This window comes from Pinus tabuliformis, chromosome 9 (genome assembly GCF_031772625.1).
Source record: "Pinus tabuliformis cultivar Carrire ecotype Pingquan chromosome 9, CPIR1, whole genome shotgun sequence".
Lineage (NCBI taxonomy): Eukaryota > Viridiplantae > Streptophyta > Pinopsida > Pinales > Pinaceae > Pinus > Pinus tabuliformis.
In genome coordinates this window covers 446,966,194-446,989,568 of record NC_142307.1, presented here as the reverse complement: position 1 = coordinate 446,989,568, position 23,375 = coordinate 446,966,194, and the positions used below count along the sequence as shown (strand labels likewise).

The 23,375-nt window shown below is 38.1% G+C and overlaps 1 protein-coding gene and 1 non-coding gene across 2 annotated transcripts; both read left to right on the top strand.

The window, feature by feature from the left end:
* Positions 1–17,368: 17,368 nt before the first annotated feature.
* LOC149149085 (uncharacterized) lies at positions 17,369–18,229 on the top strand. Its single transcript, XM_089442385.1, has one exon. It carries the CDS (start codon positions 17,369–17,371, stop codon positions 18,227–18,229), a length of 861 nt encoding a protein of 286 aa, XP_089298511.1.
* A 4,313-nt stretch (positions 18,230–22,542) lies between these two features.
* On the top strand, positions 22,543–22,614 carry TRNAI-UAU (transfer RNA isoleucine (anticodon UAU)). The gene has a single exon. It is a non-coding gene; the product is annotated as a tRNA-Ile (tRNA).
* Positions 22,615–23,375: the final 761 nt, after the last annotated feature.

The window sequence follows — 23,375 nt, the reverse complement described above, 5'->3', positions numbered from 1 at the left end:
AGATTATTTTATGGAAAAATTGTGAAATCATCTATTAATTCTTAGGATATAAATAGTGTTTACAACTTTCTAAATGATTTGTTCTCATCATGATGTGATAACGGTTCCCTTCAAGGATCAAATATAAAGACATCGTTTGAGGTCAAGGCATGTCAATTAATGATTAAAAATTTAACATATCTCATAATGTTTTTCTGTAATAAATTGGATATACATCCAAATGATACAAAATGAAACTTAATTTCAACATTTAATTTTGGTCCATTAATATTTCTAAAACTTGTGTATATATATATATATATATATATATATATATATATATATATATATATATATATATATATAGTTATTAACCCTTTCATATATCATAAGAAAACTATACATGGCATGCATGTAAATTTAGTCATGAATCAACTCTAAGATATGAACTAAATGATTCATAGTATTGCATGTTCATCCTTAAATATTTTCATTCTTTTTTTGTTTCTCATTGTAATTTTTTCAGAAGAAAAGACATGTGCTTCCAATGAAACAAGGAACTCATACATTTGATTTGGACTACTTGCCATGTTGTTCAACAAAATTCTTAGTAATGACTATGGTCATATATGAAAATTGAGAGAATTCATACCTAACAACCTTATGATAATATGTTATTACATCATATATATTGTATGAGATTCATTCTTCCTATATCTAATAATTTTCAACATCAAAGATTTGTCATTTGAATACAACTATAGATGTTGAGAAGGAAGAATGAAATAAAAGTATACATAAAATGGTAACAAATGCTTTTATTTTTCTAATTTACTCTATTTCTTAATCATTGAATTCATTAAAACATGTGTAATATTATTTTTAATTTTGGGACATATTTATATTAATATGATAACAATGTAAATTTAGAAACATCTAAACCTATTTTTCAAGTGACATTTCCTTACATTGCCTAGAAAATGCTCTCCAAATATATGATTCCGAAATACATTAGTTTTTTTCTTTTTTGTAAGCTAAGGTGGAACCATTTCTATTATAACGGGTTAAAACCAGTGCATACATATGATGGCCTCAACTTGCCCCGTAGGGAAACCGGGTCTGTTGGCCATCTAAAGTTCTTAATAGCCATCCAAAAACAAAATTTAACTAGTCTGCTTGTCCATGATATATAAACTATCCATTCAAAAAACTACCAATGTTTACTAGCTGCATTATGAAAATTAAACAAAGGGTGGCGAGCTTTTCTACTTCCTAACTAAAGAAGAGATAGACATATCTTGACAAAGTCATTCTTCCATTGCGCTCGGCTGATGTTCCTCATCTTTAACCTCCTGAGTGAGCTTCTTGAGTTGCTGTTGTATCTCGTCGAGCTTGCCATCTTGCATCATGATGGTTATCTGCAGTTTTTTTATCTCCTTCTTTAGATTAGGAATACCTTGGGCTAGTTCGGCCATCTCCATGGCTACCTGCTCCATAGCCTTAGCTAGCAATCGCTTCATGACCCAATACACATGTAATGCCTGTTTATACAGAGACATGCGACCTCTGGTATTGTCAGGGTCTGGTAACAGGTACTCCCAATCCTCCATCTCAGACTCGGACTGCTCCTGGGTCGCTTCCTCTTCCAGGTGCTGAATTATTCTCCTAATGTCTGCATTCGTGTCTTTGCAATATGCCCTCTCTGCATACTGCACTTGGCGACTTATCGTTTTCCTTCCTCGTTTGGGTCCTACTGTCCTCGTTCGTCCCTGATCTTGTCGACCTTCTTGCCACCGTCCCCTTCTCCCCCTGCGGCCCCTTCCTCGTCTTGCTCTGCCTGCATTGTATTCCCTTGCTCTGCTGCCCTCACCTACTTCTATAGCTGGTGCTCCCATGTCATCTTCCTCTTCTCGATCTCTGTCTTTCCTTTCTCCTATATCCTCCGTTGCCTATCTTGTATTCTCCTGAATTCTCCCTTTACCTCTATCACTTCTCCTTACCTGTTGTTGCCTATCCTGTTCCAGGTCAAGTGTTTCCTCTGTGTTTGCGTGGGTCTGTTCCTCTTCTTTCCATTGTTCTAGCTTGGAACCTTCTGCTCACGCAGGTCTTCCTCCCCTGTTTCCCTGCATTGTAGTCCTCATACCGTCCTCAATTTTCCTACTCTGAGTTTTCCCCAGCTCCAGAGGTCGATCCTGGTATTTTACACCTACTCCATCTACCACCTTTCCTTTCCTTCCTCCGTTCACCTCGAGAGCGCTCCTTGCATGCTTCCCCTTATGCCTCCACCCATATCTATTCCCGCTTACCTGCCACCCTCCTCTGATCTGCTGTACCACCTTTCTCTGCCACCTGAATTCACCATAAGAGCCCACTCCTCCTCTTCCATCCCTTGTGCGTCCTGGTCCTTGTCCCATCATCGTTCCACCGTCACCTCCACCACCTCTGTGTTTGAGTTTATTCCTCCATCTACAATTTAACATGATTCCCAGTCCACCTACCTTGTCATCCATCTGCCGCGAGCTCCTGCTGTAAGGTGGCTCATAATTGCCACCCCGTATCCATGTACTGCCTTCCCGTCTCATCATATTAACCACCCCGATCGGGCGTTGATTCCGAAATACATTAGTTGAAATAGCTCAAAACTAAATATTAGAGAGTAAAATGAGTATTTTTTTAGGAATGATTAATCACTCACTTAGAATACTCACTAGAAAATTACCATAACGACCTATCACTACAATTGACTAATCTATCATTAGAAATAAAATGGAATAAAAGGAACTTGTATCTTTCTCAAAACAAAACTCCTTAATGTGAATAGTGGGTTTTAATGTTTAGTAATGCACCTCAATTTGAAAAAGTATCTAGGTTGTTTTGAATTTGAAGAGCTGGCACTTTTGGCCTTATGGACCATTAAAAAGGTCAAAAATGTGAAGCTGAGGTGTACACTTGTATTCTAGTTGAAAACCCTTTTACTACCCATATTGCAGATGTCATGACGAATTGTAATCTTTAAATTTTTTGGAAATGCTAACACAAGTAATGGGTCACCCTCATTATTTGTCGAGAAGGAAGTGGAGCTCTACTATATAATTTTGATGATGGTTGTGCATTGTATGAATGTGTTGACATCATAATTTCAAATGATAGGAATGGAAGATTCCGATATGTTATTGGTTCTCTAATTTACATGCTAAATTGTAGATGTCATGCATACCACTCTTTGTAAAAAGGACGATTTCAAACTTAGTGATGATATGAATATAAACATGATGATATGCACTTTTGATTCCTAGAATATGTGGCTAGCATGACTTATAAAGGTGTAAATTGTTGATTTCTGATAGTATCCTATGTACTTTAAGCTTCAAAAATTGTAGGGAGGCTTCGGCACTTGTATTCCATAATACGTAGAAATCATTTTGGGAAATTCCACCTCAAGACAGTTTTATTAAAATAATTAATTATTTTTAATGGGTCCCTAAGTCTAAGCTTAGGAAATTAAAATAATCAAATGGTATTAATCAATCTATGGGTGAAACTTCTAGAAGAAGACAAGGATCAATCAAAAATTATTTAAGCCATTGATTAGAATCTAATCTGGGTCATTGGTTCTCAACTGAATGATTATAAGAGCAGGCTTACTCGGAATTTGGAGAGAACATCGAGTAAGATATCAGAGATCAAATTTCTGAATGGAGTGACGCAATAGTTACCAAAGAGAGATTCGAAGTGGTTTCTTGTACTGAGGGGCAGAGATAGTATTTGGAAGGAAGTTTTCCCATATCTGGGGAGTGCATAGTAGAGAGAGAGTGTACTCCACAGAAATGTTGACGTAGTGAAGAGAGGCAGTGTATACCTTTAGAGGGAGATTCGTATTTAATGAGGAGAAGTCGAGTTTTAGTGGAAGAAGCTAGAGTGGCAGCTTGGAGAGCCAAAAGATCTATTTCCCAAAGTAGAAGCTAGTCAGGAGCAGAGGGAGAGAGCTACACTTGTCCCAGCAAGCTGACACAAAACTGATTAGGCTAATGAGCGTGTTTGTGTCATGTATGAATGGCTTTGCAAGTTTGTTTCCTAAAATTGAAATGGGTTCCTCTACATTGAGTTCATTTACTTGCAGCTAAATGGTGTGATACCTGAGAGAGGAAACACCAATGTTTATGCCCATCATAAGACCATAACTAAGGTGTCTCCAAATCATGCAGATGAGGAATTATCATTCTCAGGAAAGTTATCCAAGAATTCATGATTGAATATATTCATGGAAATATATAGAATTGGCATTGTAATTGCTATATCAAATTGAGACTTCTTTGTGTCTTATTTTATTGCATCAAAGGTTCTGTATGTGAGAATGGTTAGGAGTCGAGAAAATCGAGATTGTGGGTGAATTTAATGGAGTGAGGTTGAATGAGGGAGAGTATTGAAAGACATTGAAGGATTTTTATTAATCAAACTTGGGTATGCGAATTATATAGATATATGATTCTATGTTTAGTATTGAAAAGTATGGTGAGTTAATTATAATTAAATTAGGGTAATCATATAAATTAAATGGTTGGTAAACATTGATAAACATATCAAAAATACATTTCCATTATGCATCTCAATATCATAAAAATTAACTAAATTGTGATTTTATTTTTAAATTATTATTATTATTATTAAAAGAGTAAATATACTTGTTAAATATACATACATTTAAAAAAAACATGTAATAATAATCATTGATTCAGTTTATCATGGAAATTCTTAACTTGTAAATAACTCCTCTTATATTACCATGGGCCAATACCACGGGTTCATACCACATACCTAAGATTATTTGTTTTGATATGATATTTTCTTTAATTAATTAATTTAAGATAACTTAAAATGGAAAAAAAATACAAGTAAATTTCTTTAGGAAATAAAAGGTTAATTTAAGATTATGCACACATGAAAGAATACAATCACACGTACTAAAACAAGAAATAGAAATTGATAGGAGAACATTTTTATTTTTAAAATAGCAGCATACTTTTGTAGGTAATTGGCTATGTGAATTATAAAGATATGTGATTCTATGTTTAGTATTGAAAATTATGGTGAGTTAATTATAATTAAATTTGGATAATCATATAAATTAAATGGTTGTAAACATTGATAAACATATGAAAAATACATTTCCATTATGCATCTCAATATCATGAAAATGAACTAAATTGTGATTTTATTTTTAAATTATTATTATTACTATTATTAAAAGACTAAATATATTAGTTAAATATAAATACATTTAAAAAAACATGTAACAATATTAATTGATTCAGTTTATCATGGAAATTATTAACTTGTAAATAACTCCTCTTATATTATCATGGGCCAATACCACGACTTAATACCACATAGCTAATATTATATGTGTTGATATGATATTTTCTATGATTAATTAATTTAAGATAAATTAGGAGGGAAAAAAATACAAGTAAATTTCTGTAGGAAATAAAAGGTTAATTTAAGATCATGCCCACATGGAAGAATACAATACAGAAATACTAAAACAAGAAATTGATAGAAATATTTTGTTTCCTTTAAATTGGAGCATGATTTCATAGGAAATCTAGTTTGTGAATTATAAACATGTATGGTTCTATGATTTTAGTATTGAAAAGTGCGTTGAGTTAATTATAATTAAACTAGGATGATCATATAAATTAAATGATTGATAAACCCCCTAAGACAAAGTTTTGCACCACCTCTTATAAAAAAAAAGGTATGATGATGATAAGAAGAGAGCCAAGCGAACTGAATCTACTATACCCAGCTTTAGTTTGGAAGACATGGAAGAGGGTGTTTACGGTGAGTCCATGTCCAAACCAGTGATTTATATTTTTTGACAACTCATTTACCCTTAAACATTGTTCACCCTCACCCTTCTTTGAAATTGCGTATTGTAGGATTTGATGATGATAAATCATTGCTCATGTCCCAAAGGAGCTTATGGAAAAGATTTGGTCAATCTCCAGTGTTTATTCAATCTACCCTCATGGAAACTGGTGGTCTTCCACAATCTGCGAATCCTTCTTCTTTATTGAAAGAAGACATTCATGTTATCAGTTGTGGGTATGAAGACAAGTTAGAATGGGGAAAAGAGGTATGAGTTGAGGTGGATCTGCATCTATTTGACGATGATGTGGATTTCTTTTAGTTCATTGAATTAGTTTTTTCTATAATGAAGTTGTATAAACATTTTTCCTAAATGTGCATAAATTCTCTTCAGAATAAGGCAACATTTTCTTTAGGAAACCAAGCACCAGGCAACTGTTCATGAAGCAAATATCTAATATGAATGGGCTCTCATATTTTGTGCAGATTGGGTGGATTTATGGTTATGTCACAGAAGATATTTTGACTGGGTTTAAAATGCATGATTGAGGCTGGATTTCAATATACTGCATGTTTGAACGTCCCACATTCAAGGGATCTGCACCAATCAATATTTCAGATCGTTTGAATCAAGTGCTTCGATGGGCCCTTGTTTCTGTTGAAATTTTACTGAGTAGGCATTGTCCAATTTGGTATGGCTACACCAATTGCAGAGGCTGCAATACATCAATACCATAGTTTATCCTTTCACATCCATCTCACTGGTCGCATATTGTACCCTGCCAGTTGTTTGTCTTCTTACAGGGAAGTTTATCATTCCTGAGGTAATATTGTCAACCCTTACTGACCTTAATCTTGTTAAGATTTTACACACCTCTAATGCAACCTGTCTTTTATATTTTTTTTGGATTTTGTTCTCATGCAATGCTCCACATTTTCACCCTGATTTTTATATTTATTTTGATCTGTAGATTAGAAAATTTGCAAGTGTGTTCTTCATACTATATTTTATTTACATTTTTACAACTGTTATTCTAAAGCTATGCTGGAGTACAATTGGCATCGATAAATGGTGGAGGAATGAGAAATTTTTGGTTATTGGAGGTGTATGAGCACATATGTTTGTTGTCTTTCAAGGGTTAATGAAAGTTCTAGCAGGGATTGGCACAAACTTTACTGTCACATCAAAGTCTTCAGATGAAGATGGTGAATTTGCTGAGATTTATGTTTTTAAGTGGACCAGTCTCCTCATCCCTCTAGCTACTTTGTTTGTGGTAAATCTTGTTGTTGTAGTAGCAAGTATTTCCCAAGCTATTAATAGTGGTTATCAATCTTGGGGGCCATTGTTTGGAAAATTGTTTTTCTTTGTGTGGGTAATTGTTCATCTTTATCCATTCCTCAAGGGATTAATGGGTCACCAACAATAGTTATTGTTTGGTCAATTCTTCTTACGTCCATATTCTCCCTACTTTGGGTGAGGATAGATCCTTTCACAACAAACACAGGATCATCATCAAACACACAACAATGTGGTGTAAATTGCTAAAACCCTTGTTAGTGTTTGTTAGTAGAAAATAAGGAGGAACTAAAAACACATCCGAGGGCCAAGAATATCTCAAATTCGTTTGTATCATTTGTAGATAATAATATTTGAGAGGGAGGGGATTTAAGCATATTGCTTTCTAGCTAGTTCCAGCATAGGGACTAAACCTTGTAGTTTGTCTTTGATTGATAGTTAAGATTGTACGGTGCAGTTGGATCTCTGTTTAAACCAAGACAGCTGAGGTTTACTTGAAGTCATGCCTATCCCAGAACTGATCTGATGCCACAGAATAATGGGCAATGGATTATATGGTTTCATACTGAAGAATGTATTTTAAAAAATATTTATTCATTTTTAAGTGACATTCCTGTCATGGACAAAATTATGGCATGTCTTAACTGAATATCATCTTTTTTAAAATGTGAAGTGGTCAATATCAAATAATTGTGTCATGTAGGAGCAGTGGCAGTTATTAAGATTTTAGGCATACACAAGTGCCTATGAAAATGGTGAATGTATGTTGTTTTTTCTGCAGTGCGTTAAATAAGATGTGTATTTGGACCTAACCCTAAATCATCTAAATTTGAGATTTTCTTTAGAAGTATTTGTTCTAGGTTTCTATTTACATTTTAGTGAATGGCAGTTTTAACTATGTTAAACTTTTTTATTAGAGAACTTGCTTAGCACATGATTCTTCATCTTGCTTTTGATACATTTAGTTGTCCGATAACATTTATGTGATAGTATAAAGAGAACATTACCGCTGGGTGCCCAAGCTCTTCTTCTCAGACAATGTTATGGGATAAAGAGATAATGTCTCGACCACTTGTTGAAAAAGTTCCATTGGAAAGGCATTTTGATTGTTACCAGGTGTCATCTATCTCACCAAGAAAAGAATCTCCTTTGTGCGATATTTGTAGATTGCAAGAATCTACTTGATCAAACACGATTTTTCTTTACAATTAGTACTGGGTAATCTAGCTATTCCTTCCTCTATTTTATTTTTATCTCTCTATTTACTGCAGTATTGTTACAGTGGATTATAGTGGGTATCTTAAAATTTTCATGTCAACATTATATTGCAGGTAGTAGTTCACCAAGATTACTATGGTATTTTAAGAAATTCTTTTGGAGGATGGTATTGTCAGCCATGTGAAGCTTTCAACTGGCAAAACCAACTCCAAGACATGAGGCTTCCAAATGTAGCTAGCCATGGTATGCCTAGTTTTGGTATGAACTGTGCTCTATGTGGTGGTTTGAGTGGTGGTTTTAAGAGGACTACTGATGGCCAGTGGGTTCATGTATTTTGCGATGAGGTAAAAATCTCTGATTGAATGGTGTTCACTTCAGAAGAGTACAAGAAGTTAATTATGAAAAATTTTATTGTTGATTTTAGCTTGTGTGTTAATGATTTGGTGAGGAGCAATATATTTTCTCCCTTATGGTATCTTCATTTCCTTTGTGAACCTGCAGTGGCTATTGGGGAATATGTTCAGGAGGGGTCAAATGGAGCGTGTTAAAGGGATGGTATGTTTAAATTGAGATGTTGCTTCACTACTAGTAATGAATATAAGTTTGAGCATGCTGAACTGTTTTTCTTTACTTGTTCTATGCATGATTGTTGCATCTAGATTCTGTCTAGTGAGATGTTGTTAGAGACCTCTATTAGCATCCCCAAAGCCCAACCAGTCTTTCTAAGAAGACACAGGTAATGTAAAATTGTATTTTCTTGGTAGTGCTAGCCTTGGTCTTGGCAAGAACTATTGTGATCTAGTTGTAGGAATTTACAGGGTAAGTTCCTCAGACAGAACACCAAAGGATGCCACTCACAAACAGATCACAGATCAATACACTAGTATTTTTGACGTGGTTAAAACCCTCAAAGAGGGAAACAGTACACGGCCTGAGCTAACGCGGCCACTTCAGGCAATATATTAATAAAAGAAGGAAAATTTACATAAGCTTCTCTCATGAACGGGTACCCTACAAATGACCCTCCATGCTATTTAAATAGAGATCATGGACCAATCGGGTGTTAAGCCACGGATCAAGTGTCGGTAATACCGAGGAGAGAATGAACCGTCGGATCACTACATATCGTTACCGTCGGATTGTAAGTTACAAAAAGTACGTAGTAAAGAAACACACTTTACCTAACTCTATACTAGACCAAGTTATACTTAACTACTTCCTATGTGTCGGAATATCCTAACATCCCCCCTTAAGAACAACTTGGGATAGGATTGAAGGATGTAAAAATATGAAACAATAGGAGAAGGAAGGAGGCACTAGAGCCTATCCCCCCTTAGTGACAACTTCCTGAACTCCAACCATAAATCGAAGTTTAGTAAACTTCGCCTCTGTGAGAGCCTTTGTAAAGATGTCTGCAACTTGATCATCTGTTGAACAATATTGCACTTCAAGAAAATGGTTGTGAATGAGCTTTCTGATGAAGTGCATGTGCAGTTCAATGTGTTTGTTGCACTGATGTTGGACTGGATCTTTGCATAGTTGAATGGCACTTTGATTATCACACCAAAGTGTAGTTGGATGTTGTTGCTGAAAGCCAAACTCTAACAGGATCTGACGAAGCCACAAGGCTTCGTTACTACCTTCTGCAGCACCACGATACTCTGCTTCTGCTGAAGAAAGAGAAATGGCACCTTGTTTCTTGCAAGCCCATGTAATAGGTCCTGAATGAAGAGTGAACACATAACCTGCAGTAGACTTCTGATCATCAGGGTCACCAGCCCAATCAGAATCAGTGAAACCAACCAATAGAGGAGCTGCTTCGGCACTGTAATGAATCCCAAACCGAACTGTACGTCAAACATAATGAAGTATTCTTTTAGCTTCTTTCCAATGACTTTCATGTCGGTTTTGCATAAATCGAGCAACAAGGCCAACAGCAAAGGAAAGGTCAGGAGGAGTATGGGTTAGATACAAAAGTTTTCCTACAAGTTGATGGTATAAGGTAGCATCAACTTCAGGAGAAGTACAAGTGACTGAAAGTTTGACTCCAGACTGAAAGGGAGAAGGGGCTGGCTTACAGTCTTCCATGTGAAAATGGCGTAGAATATCACAGGCATACTTGGACTGGGAAAGGGAAATACATTCCTTGGATTGCAAGACTTGAAGACCAAGAAAATAATGTATGTGTCCTAAGTCTGTCATTTCAAACTTCCTTTTAAGGCTAGACTTCACATGGTTTATAAGGTTGGGACCACTACCAGTCAGGATAAGATCATCAACATAAAGAACAAGAATGATAAGAGACTTGCACACTTTCTTGGTGTAGACAGTATTGTCAAAATGACACCTAGAAAAGCCAGTTTCTAAAAGAAAGTTATCCATTTTGGCATACTAAGCTCGAGGAGCTTGCTTGAGACCATAAAGGGATTTCTTAAGCCGACATACATGGTTGGAGTATGTTTGTATAAAGCCAATAGGTTGTTCCATGTAGATTTCTTCATGCAAGTCCCCATGTAAGAAGGCAGATTTAACATCCATCTAATGGACTTCCCATTTGAAAGAGGCAGCAAGGGAAAGAACAAGGTAGATAGAGTTCATTTTGGAAACAGGGGAGAAGGTTTCAGTATAGTCAATGCCTTCAACTTGTGAAAATCCCTTAGCAACAAGACGAGCTTTATGTTTATCAACATTCCCATCTGGTCCATACTTGGTTCTGTAAACCCATTTGCATCTAACAAGTTTTCGTCCCTTTGGTAAAGGAACAAGATCCCATGTATCATTTGCCAATAATGAATGATATTCTTCATTCATAGCTTCGTCCCAATCTGGATGGCCTGAAGCTTCTCCAAAGGTGTCAGGATCATAATTTGCTGAAGCTTGAGCTGGTAAAGAAGAGGCTCTATCGAACTAAGAACGTGTACGTCGCTAATCTGCAGGATCACCGGCAAGATCACCTACTGCATCCCGAGTAGCACAGACCCATTTTGGAATTTGAGGAGCTGAAGGAGGATCTTGAGAAGGTGGGGGAGGATTTTCATCCTCGTTTTCATCATCTGAAGAAGAAATATTTTCAAAAGTAGAAGAGATAGGGAGAGGTGGCACATCCGCCGAACTAGGCTCGTATGCCGATATATTTTCAACAAACTTTACATCTCTTCTAATGATAACATTCTTGGACTTAAGTGGAATAAGTCTATATCCTTTGACATCTTCATAATATCCAACAAAAATACATTTTTTACTCTTAGGTTCTAAAGCTTTATGTTTCTCATCTGGAATATGGGCCCATGCTTCACTTCCAGAAACATGAAAGTGACTTGCATCTGGTTTAATTGAGCTCCATGCTTCTTCTGGAGTGATATTCTTTAAAACCTTAGCAGGAGTGCGATTTATTATGTAATTTGCATAGTTAATTGCTTCTGCCCAAAAATTAATACCAAGTCCTTTAGATTGAAGCATACAATTAGCCATTTCCTTTAAGGTGTGGTTCTTCCTTTCAGCTACACCATTTTGTTGTGGAGTATATGGAACAGTATGTTACATTTGAATTCCATTCTTAGAGCAAAAGTTGATGAATTTGTTGTTAACATATTCTCCGCCATTATCAGATCTTAGCTTAAGAATTTGATGTCCACATTGTTTTTCAATAAAGGCCTTAAAGGCCAAGAACATGTTAAATACTTCACTCTTGAGTTTTAAGAAGTATACCCAAGTGTGTCTGGAGAAATCATCAATGAAAGTTAAGAAATACTTGTAGCCAGAGAATGAAAAAACTGGAAGTGGACCACATAAATCACTATGCACAAGCTGTAAAGGGGTTGAGGTGTGCCAAGAGGCACGTTTTTCAAAACTATCCCGATGATGTTTTCCGAGTACACATCTAGAACAAACACCATCTCTGCAAGATACCATTGGAAGACCTGTCACCATGTTTTCTTTACATAGATTCTGAAGGGAGCAATAGTTTAAGTGACCAAATCGCTCATGCCAAAGTTTGCTCACTTCATCATTATGAGCAACAAATACCGAGGGAATATTTTATGACCCAAAGTTGTGAAACTTATACAACCTTGTAGAATCATCAACAATGCCAGTAGCTAAAATTTGTCTAGGATCTCTTAGGTCCTTAATTACCACATCGTGAGGTGAAAATTCAACAATTTTACCTTCACCTGAATGTGTTATCTGATATACAGATAGAAGGTTGCAGGATAAGGTTGGAACACATAATACATCATTAAATTAACCATTGTCTATATGAACAGTTCCAGTCCCTACAACACTAAGAGATCTATCATCACCAACATATATATTTTTGGTGTTACAATCATTTAAAGAAGAAAACATGTCTTTGTTTTTGGCCATGTGATAAGAAGCTCCAGAATCAATGTGCCACTCATGAGAATGAGAAGAAGAAGATACATTTAGTGCATAGCCAGACCGAGATGCTTCAAAACCACATGCATAAAGTGTTATTTCTGAAGATGAAGTTGAAGTTGAAGAGTGCTCCAAATGGATGTTATGCTTCTTCATTGCTGCTTCCAAGACTTCCATCTTCTGAAAGCATTTGGATTCTAAGTGGCCATATCGATTACAAAAGTTGCAATGTCTATCAGTCTTCTTCCCTTTGTTTTTATTTATCTTATCATTTTGTTGAAATGATTTTTCATTTTGAGGTTGAAATTGCTTAGGACCCTTGTTTGGTTTAGGACCATTCCTTTTAGGATACAACTTCTTAGGATTCTTTGAATTTAGTTGTTGCTAGGCGGCTAACGCTTTCTTAGAAGAGCTTCCAAGATTAAGAAGACCAACGCGTAAGAGTTTTTCTTGTTCTCTTATTAAAGAATCACAAAAGGAATCAAAGGAAGGGGACCTATAGGCTTGTCCTTGAGAAATGAAGGCTTCTCTTGTAGAATGGAAGGTGGAAACAAACACAGAGTAGGTTGGTCCCAACTTAGTAAGAATGGAATAGATAAGGTTACTATCTTCTTTCTTAACCTTAACACCTTCCAAGAGAAGTCTAAGGGTCTTGAACTTGGAAAAAAAAAATTCAATGCAAGACGAATTATTGGGGTCCAATGTAAGCAACTCATTTTCGAGTTGATGGGCTTTAAGTTCTTTTTAATTCCAAAAACTTTAGTAATCTGTTTCATTGCTTCATCAGGAGTATCAAGTTCTGCAATATGGAATCTAAGATCTGGAGAAATAGCATCCCTATCAACCATCGTGCTTGATATTGCCTATTTTCCCATTTAGCTGCCTTATCTTCATCTTTCGGTTTGGTTTCTTGGCCTGAGGCTATTCTGTAGAGACCTTTACTTCTAAGTAAATCGACAATGTAGTACCACCATTGGAAGTAGTTGGTGCTGTCAAGAATAACTTGGCATGGACATTCCATTTTAAAAGAAACTAAAGCTATAGATGCTAAAACTAAGTTTTCCAATGGAAATATCTCGAAAAATTAGGCTGGTTAAAAAAAACGGCTCTAAAAACGACTTCCGGATGAAGAAGTTATGGCTTTTTGAAGAAAAGTTGATGAAGATGCCGACAAAGTGCGGGAATGTGCGGAAATGAATGATAATGTTATAAAAAAAATCTGCCCCCTTTCCAAACTTAATCTAATTAGCTCAAAAAAAAGAAGACTTGAACTCAAGACCTCTACTCTCATAATGTAGCTTTGGACCAAGTGAGCTAAACTAAAAGTTTAGTAATTTTTCGAAAAGAGGAAAGGTTTTTTTTTTTTTTTTTTTTGTCGCTGAAGCTTTTGGCTGTGTGCTTACTTGAAAAAGCTCTTTTTCCCTACAAAAAAGAAAACACAAAACCCAACATGGACATACAAAAAAAACAAACCTTATGGCTCAAAGTTAGCTTTAGCCGGAAACTAAATATTTTCCTCAATGTTTCTGATTTTCCAAGATCACACTAAGGCGCGGCAGAAAAGAGCATACACATGAGAAAAATCCTTCCTTTCTGTTTTTTATTTTCCCAGATCGAATAGAGTCACGGGGCAAAGAGCATACGTAGAAATGAAAGGTATAGATCCGGTAATAAAAAAAACAAAAAGCTAAATAAACCGAAACCAAAATAAACAGAGAGAAAATAACTGTAAACTGCAAATAAACACTGTATACCTCCAGATCTTAAAAATGACGTAGCTAGGGCTACCGGAAACCTTTTTGCATGAAACAAAAGGGGTTCCTCACTGGAACAGATGCTCCTGACACAATAGAGTAGTCCTCTCGGCCCAAAAGTAGTCAGAAATAGTAGATCTAGGAAACGACAGTCGGATGCAGTTCTACTGGCTTCAGATTTGGATCACCAACGAACGCGGCCCTCAAATAGCTCTGCTACCATGTAGGAATTTACAGGGTAAGTTCCTCAGACAGAACATCAAAGGACACCACTCACAAACAGATCACAGATCAATACACCAGTATTTTTGACGTGGTTAAAACCCTCAAAGAGGGAAACAGTCCACGGCCTGAGCCAACGCGGCCATTTCAGGCAATATATTAATAAAAGAATGAAAATTTACATAAGCTTCTCTCATGAACGGGTACCCTACAAATGACCCTCCATGCTCTTTAAATAGAGGTCATGGACCAATCGGGTGTTAAGCCACTGATCAAGTGTCGGTAATACCGAGGAGAGAATGAACCGTCGGATCACTACATATCGTGACCGTCGGATTGTAAGTTACAAAAGGTAGATAGCAAAGAAACACACTCTACCTAACTCTATACTAGACCAAGTTATACTTAACTACTTCCTATGTGTCAGAATATCGTAACACTAGTTTCATGCCCCACTATTCTCTTTTATTTGTAGTATCTTGTTACCTGGAGATGCAGGACACAATTACCATTATAGAATATAGTTTTTTCTAAATTTTGTTTCTTTTCTACTCTTTGTCGAACACAAAATCAAAGAGCAACAAGATTTGTTGTATCTAGATACAATCTTACGAAGGTATTTAGCTTTTGCAAGATTGCATACCTTCTTGAAGAAAGATTACAAAATGGTGCTAGATGTTGATGGGATGCAGGAAATGGATTGAGTGTCAGGTCAAGCTTTTCACACCCTTGTAAGATCACTAGGCTAGTTCAAGAATTTGTCCACCAAAAAGAGCTCCTAAAAGCGGTAATCACGGTTTTACCGCGATACCTGTAGCCCTACCACTTCGCCCTATCGACAGCGGTTTACTGCACTTGCAGTCAGCTTTTCCTTGGCGGTTTTTAGCAATAGTTTCGGTCAATGGAAGAAATGGACGTTAAAGAGGAGGCCCTTGATTATTCCTTCGACCCTTTCGAGGGAGAGACCATTTTGCGCAGACCAAGCCTTAACCCTAATCGCGACAGAGCTGCATCTCCTATTTCGGGAGCCTCACCGATCATCTTGCTTTCGGGATCGCCTGCCTTGCTGCTGCGGTTCGGAACACTCTCTCTAGAATCCTCAGGACTGGACTACCCCCTGCTATCTCCTAGCACACTTAATCTCCTCTCTACTATCTCAACTCCATCCCCTGCTTTTGACCCGCTCCCCCCTCATATCCCATCCCCCCCTCAGAACCCACCCCCTTCAGTTTCTGCTAACCCTAATGCCCTTCCATCCGGTTGCTTCGATTCTCTGGTTATTAAGCCTAAAGTGGCGACTTCCCTGAAGGATGCAAGCTCTGACCCTCTAACGGATCACCCATCGGCACCAAGGTCAGGGAAGATAAAAGTCAAGTGCGTAAAGACTTTCGCAAAGGACCTCATCATAACTTTCAGCAAAGACATTCCTATGGGCGAGGTGGTGGACAAGGCTAACAGGGTCCTTGTGGGTCATGTGAGAGGTAGGGCATATTCTGCAACCAGGCTGACGAATTGGGTGAAGGGGATCTGGGGTGGTATTCTACAGGAACTACCAGAAGTTCAGAGCCTAGCTCGAGGATGGTTTTCCCTTCATTTTTCAAAGGCAGCCTACACAAATCTAATTCTAGCCAAATACTGGCACATAGAGATCGCGCCGGTCCTCCTCAAGCGTTGGTCACTGCTTTTTTATCCGGAACGAGAACAAATCGGAGCAAGACCTATTTGGGTACAACTACCTGGGCTTTCCCTACAATTTTGGTCTGAAGCAGTGTTTATTAGAATTGGAAATGCCCTTGGGACGTGTCCGGAATATGATAAGACCTATTTTCAGACAAAAAGTCAGGCACTGGCTAGAATTCTGGTTCATTTTGACACAAGGGAGGGACTGAGAGAAGATTACCTTGAAATGAAGGAATTACACTAGAATTCAGATCTTGGATTATGAGGGAGTTCCTTTCGGGTGTCGAAGGTGTCATACGGTCAAACACATTTACAAGGAATGTCCACTGATAGCAAAGACTGTTGAACCCGTCGGATCACCTATAACACAAAAGGGCAAAGCACCGGAGTTGGCTCCTTGGGTACCTGTTTCGGCTATGTGTATCAAAATCTCGGCTTCAAAAGGTAGCTCGGGGGAATCCACTAAGGTAGTGGATGAAGTCTACAAGCCACCCTCGCCTCCATTGACCAGGGCTAGGGCTGCTGCTGCTGCGGAAATGGCGAGCATATCGGGTACTCCACCTCTGCCCCCTCTCTCATCTCACGCTTCTTCATTTCCTCTTTCAGTGTTTCCTTCTTTGGATATTATTGCACCTATGGTTCTAGTTATTACATGTGCGATATCCCTCGCCCCACCTATCATAGCCCCCTCCTCCCTTACGGTCCATCCGACCCCATCTGAAACTGGGGCTCCGGCCTCATTGATCCCGGCAATACCACATTCCTACAACCTCCATTCCAGACTCATTCCGGGGTCGGAAGCACTGTCGGGGCTGGGGTTAACCTTCACTGGTCCACCTACTCAGGCCTCTCGTGGGCATAAATCTGACCTGAAAAAGGCCATTCAGAAGGCCAGTGCAGAGGTAGCATCTAGTAGGAAATCTACCATGGAAGGGGTTCTTAGAGCATTGCAAACCCCAGATGGGGTTCCGCCATGAAATGCCTCTCATTTAACTGCAGAGGTCTAGCTAGTACCTCCAAAAAACTAGACCTGCGGAGATTGATTGATAAAGATCTGGTTGATATCATTTTGCTGCAAGAGACTTTGGGTAGCGCTGCCTCAATTGAACATGCCCTATTATCCATCAGATCCGGATGGACATTCCATGCTATGGATGCCAATGGCAGTGCTGTGGGTATGGCCATTGGATACAACCCTCAGACTATTAATGTATCCTCCACTTGGGGAGGTAACGGTTTTGTAGGAATGGACCTCTTCTCGGCAGAGCTAGGAGAGACCTTAAGGATCATCAATGTTTATGGACCTTGTCAGAAGAGGGAGATTTTTTGGCAGCTGTTTCTTGGATTAAATTTGACAAGCGAGAACCATGTCATCATTGTGGGAGACCTAAATTACTCCATTGGATATGGGGAATCCTGGGGATCCCAAGCCCAAATTGACCCCCTTTCTGACTACTTCAAGGATATTATGGAACAACATCAACTTACAGACATCCCCATGAATAAACATATGCCTACATGGAAGAACCGGAGAGTAGGGGATGTTGCCCTGGCCAGAAGATTGGATAGATTCCTCATCAAGATCCCCTTGCTTCAAAGACTCTCCAGATACAGACAATGGGTGGGATCAGGGGGAATATCTAATCATTCCTCTATATACATGGAGATACTTGGACCTGATGTCAAGCCAAAAGCCCCTTTTAAATTCAATCATGTTTGGCTTCAAGACGAGGGGTATATAAATCTCATCAAGGACTATTGGGCTACCCACCCCATCACAAATCACAGATCTGCGGCAGAAGGTTTCTGCCACAACCTTACCCAGATAAAGTAGATAACCAAGGCCTGGGTAAAGGAGAAGAAGATTAACAATGATCAGAAAATCTCGGCCATTGAAGCGGAGATGGAATTATATTGGGATGATAGAAATCTTGGTTTTCCTTCAGCAGATGAGAAGTCTAAGCTGATTGAGCTGGAGATGCAGAAAGACCAGATTCTTAAGGAAAAGGAAGAGTCTTGGAGGCTAAAGAGCAGGGCCATATGGTTAAAGGCAGGTGATGAGAACACCAAATTCTATCAGAATTTCGCTAAGGGAAGGAAAATTTCAAACACCATATGGAAAGTGCCCTTGCCTAATGGGGAACAAGCTGATAATTTCTGAAATCTCTCCAGGTTCGGCACCTCCCATTTTCGGACTCTTTTCAGGTCACCACAAGAGGCAAATCTAGCAGATATCATTCAAGTTGCAGGACTATTCCCTAGAATGGTAGGGGAGGAGGAAGAAGGGGAATTAACTGCTCCTGTTACTCTGGAGAAACTTGAGGGAGTCCTAAAGTGGTTCAAAAAAGACAAGAGCCCTGGCCTGGATGGGTGGACTATAGAGTTCTACTTGGCTTTTTTTGATATAATGGCCACCAACCTGCTACAAGTTGTGGAGGAATGCCGATCTACTGGAAAATTGTATAATGCCATCAACTCCACCTTCATTGCCCTTATACCCAAATCGGACTCCCCTACCTCTTTTGATGACTTCTGGCCCATCTCCCTCTGCAACTGTCTTTATAAGATCATTTCCAAAATTATTACAAATCGTATCAAGCCCATCCTATCTCAGCATATTCTCCCTGAACAATTTTCTTTCCTTGAGGACCGCAGATTCATGAAGCTATAGGCACTGTTCAAGAAGCCATCCACTCCATTCAAACTCGTCGACTAAAGGGTATCATCCTCAAAATTGACCTGAAAAAGGCTTTTGATCATGTTAATTGGCTTTATATCAAAATGCTTCTCATTCACCTAGGCTTTCCCCACTTATTTACGAACTGGATAATGGCCTGTATTACCACCTCTTCTTACAGTCTCCTCATCAATGGTTCTACCTCTCCTTTTTTTCATACCAAAAGAGGTCTGAGGCAAGGCTGTCCACTATCACCCCTCCTCTTTCTGCTTGTCATGGAATGCCTGAGCAGACTCATTTATCATGAGAAGTAGAATGGCAGATTGTCAGGTTTAAAAATAACTGACCAGTGTTACCTGACACACCTCCTGTTTGTGGATGACATTCTCATTTTCTTGGATGGAAGCATTTGAGACATGACCTCTATATACAAGATCCTTGCCATATTCTATAGATCCACGAGTATGGTGGAAAATCACACAAAATCCTCCATATCCCTGGCATACACTACAGCACAAGAATCTTATCATGTCATGCAGCGATTCCCATTCAGCCCGTGACCACTGGATCAGGGCTTCAAATATTTGGGTTTTTGGATCAAGCCCTTGGGACACAAGATAACAGATTGGACCTGGCTGATATCCAAATTTGAGAAGAGGATATCTCACTAGAGCCACCGCTTTTTATCCAGAGCTAGAAGGCTAGTCCTCATTAAATCTGTGCTAGAAGCTACCCCAGTATTTTGGATGGATTTGGCTTGGATACCTAGAGGTATTCTAGCCCGCCTCAAACAAATCTGCTGCAGATATCTATGGAATGGAGGGCAGGACAAGCGCACTTTTGCATGGATTAAATGGTATAATATTGCTTTGCCCAAAAAATGGGCAAGATGGGGGATTAAATAGCTTACATTATTCACACATGCGCTGGCTGCAAAAATGGGATGGACTTTACTTACCAAGCAAAATCTTTGGACAACCATCTCATACCATAAATACATCTGGCCATTACAGATCATGGATTGGATTCGGATGACAAGTTGGAACAGAATCGGCATGTCCTTGGTTTGGAAGGGTTTATTATGTTCACTACTCGTTATTTGGAGCCATCTAACGTGGAGAATAAATGATGGCACCAGGGCGCAAATCGGATTGGATCCTTGGGCTGGTGGAGTAGGGATATATTCTCTTCCTCAGGAACTTATTGGAATTCTTGAGCAACAGAACATTAAGGTAATTGCTCACATCGTGGACCAGGGAAACTCTACCCTCTTCTATCAAGCATGGAAATCAGTCGCGCAGTTAAATCTACCACCTTTCTAGCATCATAGATGGGAGGACTACACAAGTGCTCTAAGAGAATCCCATATCCGCATCAAGGAGGGACCAGACGAGCTATTGTGGAGCAAAGTAGAATCTGGTTTATATACTCCCAAAGAAGACTACTTGAGCCTGATCTCAAACACAAAACCAGATATCATTCAGAGCTGGTGGAAACACATTTGGCACTTAAAGACACCTCCCCACACCAGACTATTTTTCTGGTGCATCCTTCATCAAAAGGTCCCTACTGTGGATGCGCTTATGCATCAATCTATTCATGGACCCACCTGGTGCATATCATGCAAACAACAATTTGAATCATTGGATCACCTTTTTCTCTTCTGCAATATCACTAAACAGATTTGGAATGGCGTGGCCAATGTTATCAATTTCATGGGAACATGGGAAGGAGATAATATAACATCAGCTTGGGAAACCTGGAATCGAACCCATGTTGGATCAAACCTTCCTTGCCTTCCCCTCATCATTTGCTGGGTGGTTTGGTTGGCCAGGAATAAAATGATTTTTGAAAATGGATTGATCTGCTGGCAATCAATTATATCCAAAATCATTACTTCTTATCGCGAGCTGCCCGAATTTAGTCCCCCATGCGCCCGCAGACCGTCTGCCCCTGATCCCATTGGCCATTCCATTCCTTGGGCTTTCTTTCATGGAGCTGCCCAACAACACGGTTGTGGGGGAGGTTTCATTCTATATATTTCAGATCAGCATTATTACAAAGTCATGATGGGCCTAGGAGAAGGAACAAACAACTATGCTAAACTTATATCTCTTCGCTATCTTATGCATTTTGCTTTTTATCATGGATGCAGAAAGTTATAGATTTATGGGGATTCAAATATTATTATAAATTGGATCAATAAAAATTCTAGATGTCACGCACACACACTCATTATGTTGTTGGATGAAGTTTTTCAACTCAAAAATCAATTTGACTCCATACTCATTCGTCATATCTACAGGGAGCATAATCACAGTGCCGACGGATTATCCAAGGAAGCCACGCACCTTCCAAGAGGACAGTGGATAATACAAGAACAGAGGGGAACATCTCATTATCAGTACTACCACAAGCCCTATATAGATCAAATATACCATCAGGTGGATGGTCACTAAATTTTTTGAAGGATTACTGTTTATTCAGCGTGGATGTAGATACTACAGTTTATATTTCATGACCAAAACCCCGCAAGGTGTACATATGTACAGAACACATTTACAACATCATCCTGTGTGGTGATTTTTTTACTTTTGATACAGCATCATCCTGCGAGATGATTTTTTGATACTAATCCAGCCATATATATGAATAGTTTGTAGATACAAAACATAAATTGCATATGCGGAATAGCAATTACTACATGTAATTGTTCACTATATTAATGAAAGATTACGATTTTTCCAGTGGGGAAAAAGGTTATCCATATGATATCAAATTTCAGGATATGTATTGTAATATACCCAATTTTCCACTTTGCAGATGGCTCAAATACACATTCGTTGATTCAACAGTTTATGGAAGCTACTAATTTTTACTAGGACATTTTTGCAAAAGGAGCAAGAGTAGTTGTTAGAAAGGAAAAATCAGGGTTTTTTTTGCCAAGATGAATCCCCTACTTGGCTGAATCATAAATGAAAGCTTATGAATCTTAGGGAGACTATTTCTTATTATGGCATGTCCTTCAGTAAATAGTGTTTCAGTTGTAGTTTTTCAGCATTTGGTTGTTGGAGATGGATATTAGACAAGTTTTAAAAAAGAAAAGTTCAAGCTTGGAGTAATATTGACCTACTACCTTTCAAGAAGATTGCAATTATTGATAAATTTCTAGTTGCGGGTCAAATTGGTTTATGTGTCTTTTTCTTTTTTTCTTTTTAAGTAGCTTATAAAATGTTGGAATAGGTACTCCAAAACTTTTATTGGGCAAGCAGGATGGGGTAAAATGGATTAATATGGCGTCTTTGAGTTTTTTGTAATTTCACTTTCCATATATTTCACTTGCTTATTGGCTTCCACATTCCCACTTCTATCGGCGTTCCTTTGCACCTCTCGGTGCAATTGCTAGTTTTAAAATCAATGCCTATATATGCAATTTCAAGGACTACCATAATTCTCACATAATTCTTTAAAGGGTTCTAGCTCAATGGTAGAGCACCTGCTTTATAAGTAGGAGGTTGGTGGTTCGATTCCACTGTGTCCTAATATAAATTATTCAATGATATTATAGTTTATTTTTAATTAAATATTTTTAATCTTGGTTTATTTCAACGGTGAGATATTTTTCTAGATTCATTATTTTATATTGTCTCTAAAGAGACAAAAGTGATCATGTATTATCTTTGAAAGTAATTTTTTATTATCTCTTGAGAGACAATAGTTAAGATCAAAGATATTGTCTTTTTAAAGACAATATGTCTTTAATTCAAACTATTGTCTCTAGAGAGACAAAAATGAAATTGTCTCTAGAGAGACAAAAATGCTTGTGTTATATATTGTCTTTATAGAGACAATATTTTAAGACAATTTAATTTGAGACACCCGCTTAAAGACAATATCTAAGACAATAGACAAGTTTTCTTTTGTCTCAAGTTAAGAGAATTTACCCAAATATTGTCTTAAGACCCCCTTTGTGTTCTAGTGTGAGAAAGTCGAGTTTTGCTTTGACACGATTTCGGGTTGAGTTTCACTGAATTCCTTCGACCGATTGTAAACCCTTCATGCCATGCCGGTGTGTTGTCTACAACTAAGATCCATCCATCGGACTACAATTCCAAAACACAATTCGCAATTCCTTTTTCTATTATCGATTCCGTTATACATTCTGCAAGTAGAGTTAGAATTCATCATCTTAGTTTCACTTTATATCAACAAGATTGCCATGGAAATCAAATCCAAGAAGACGGAAATGGCGCGGTTGTGCTGGATATCAATAGTAGCAATGCTTTTGTTAACTTCGACGATT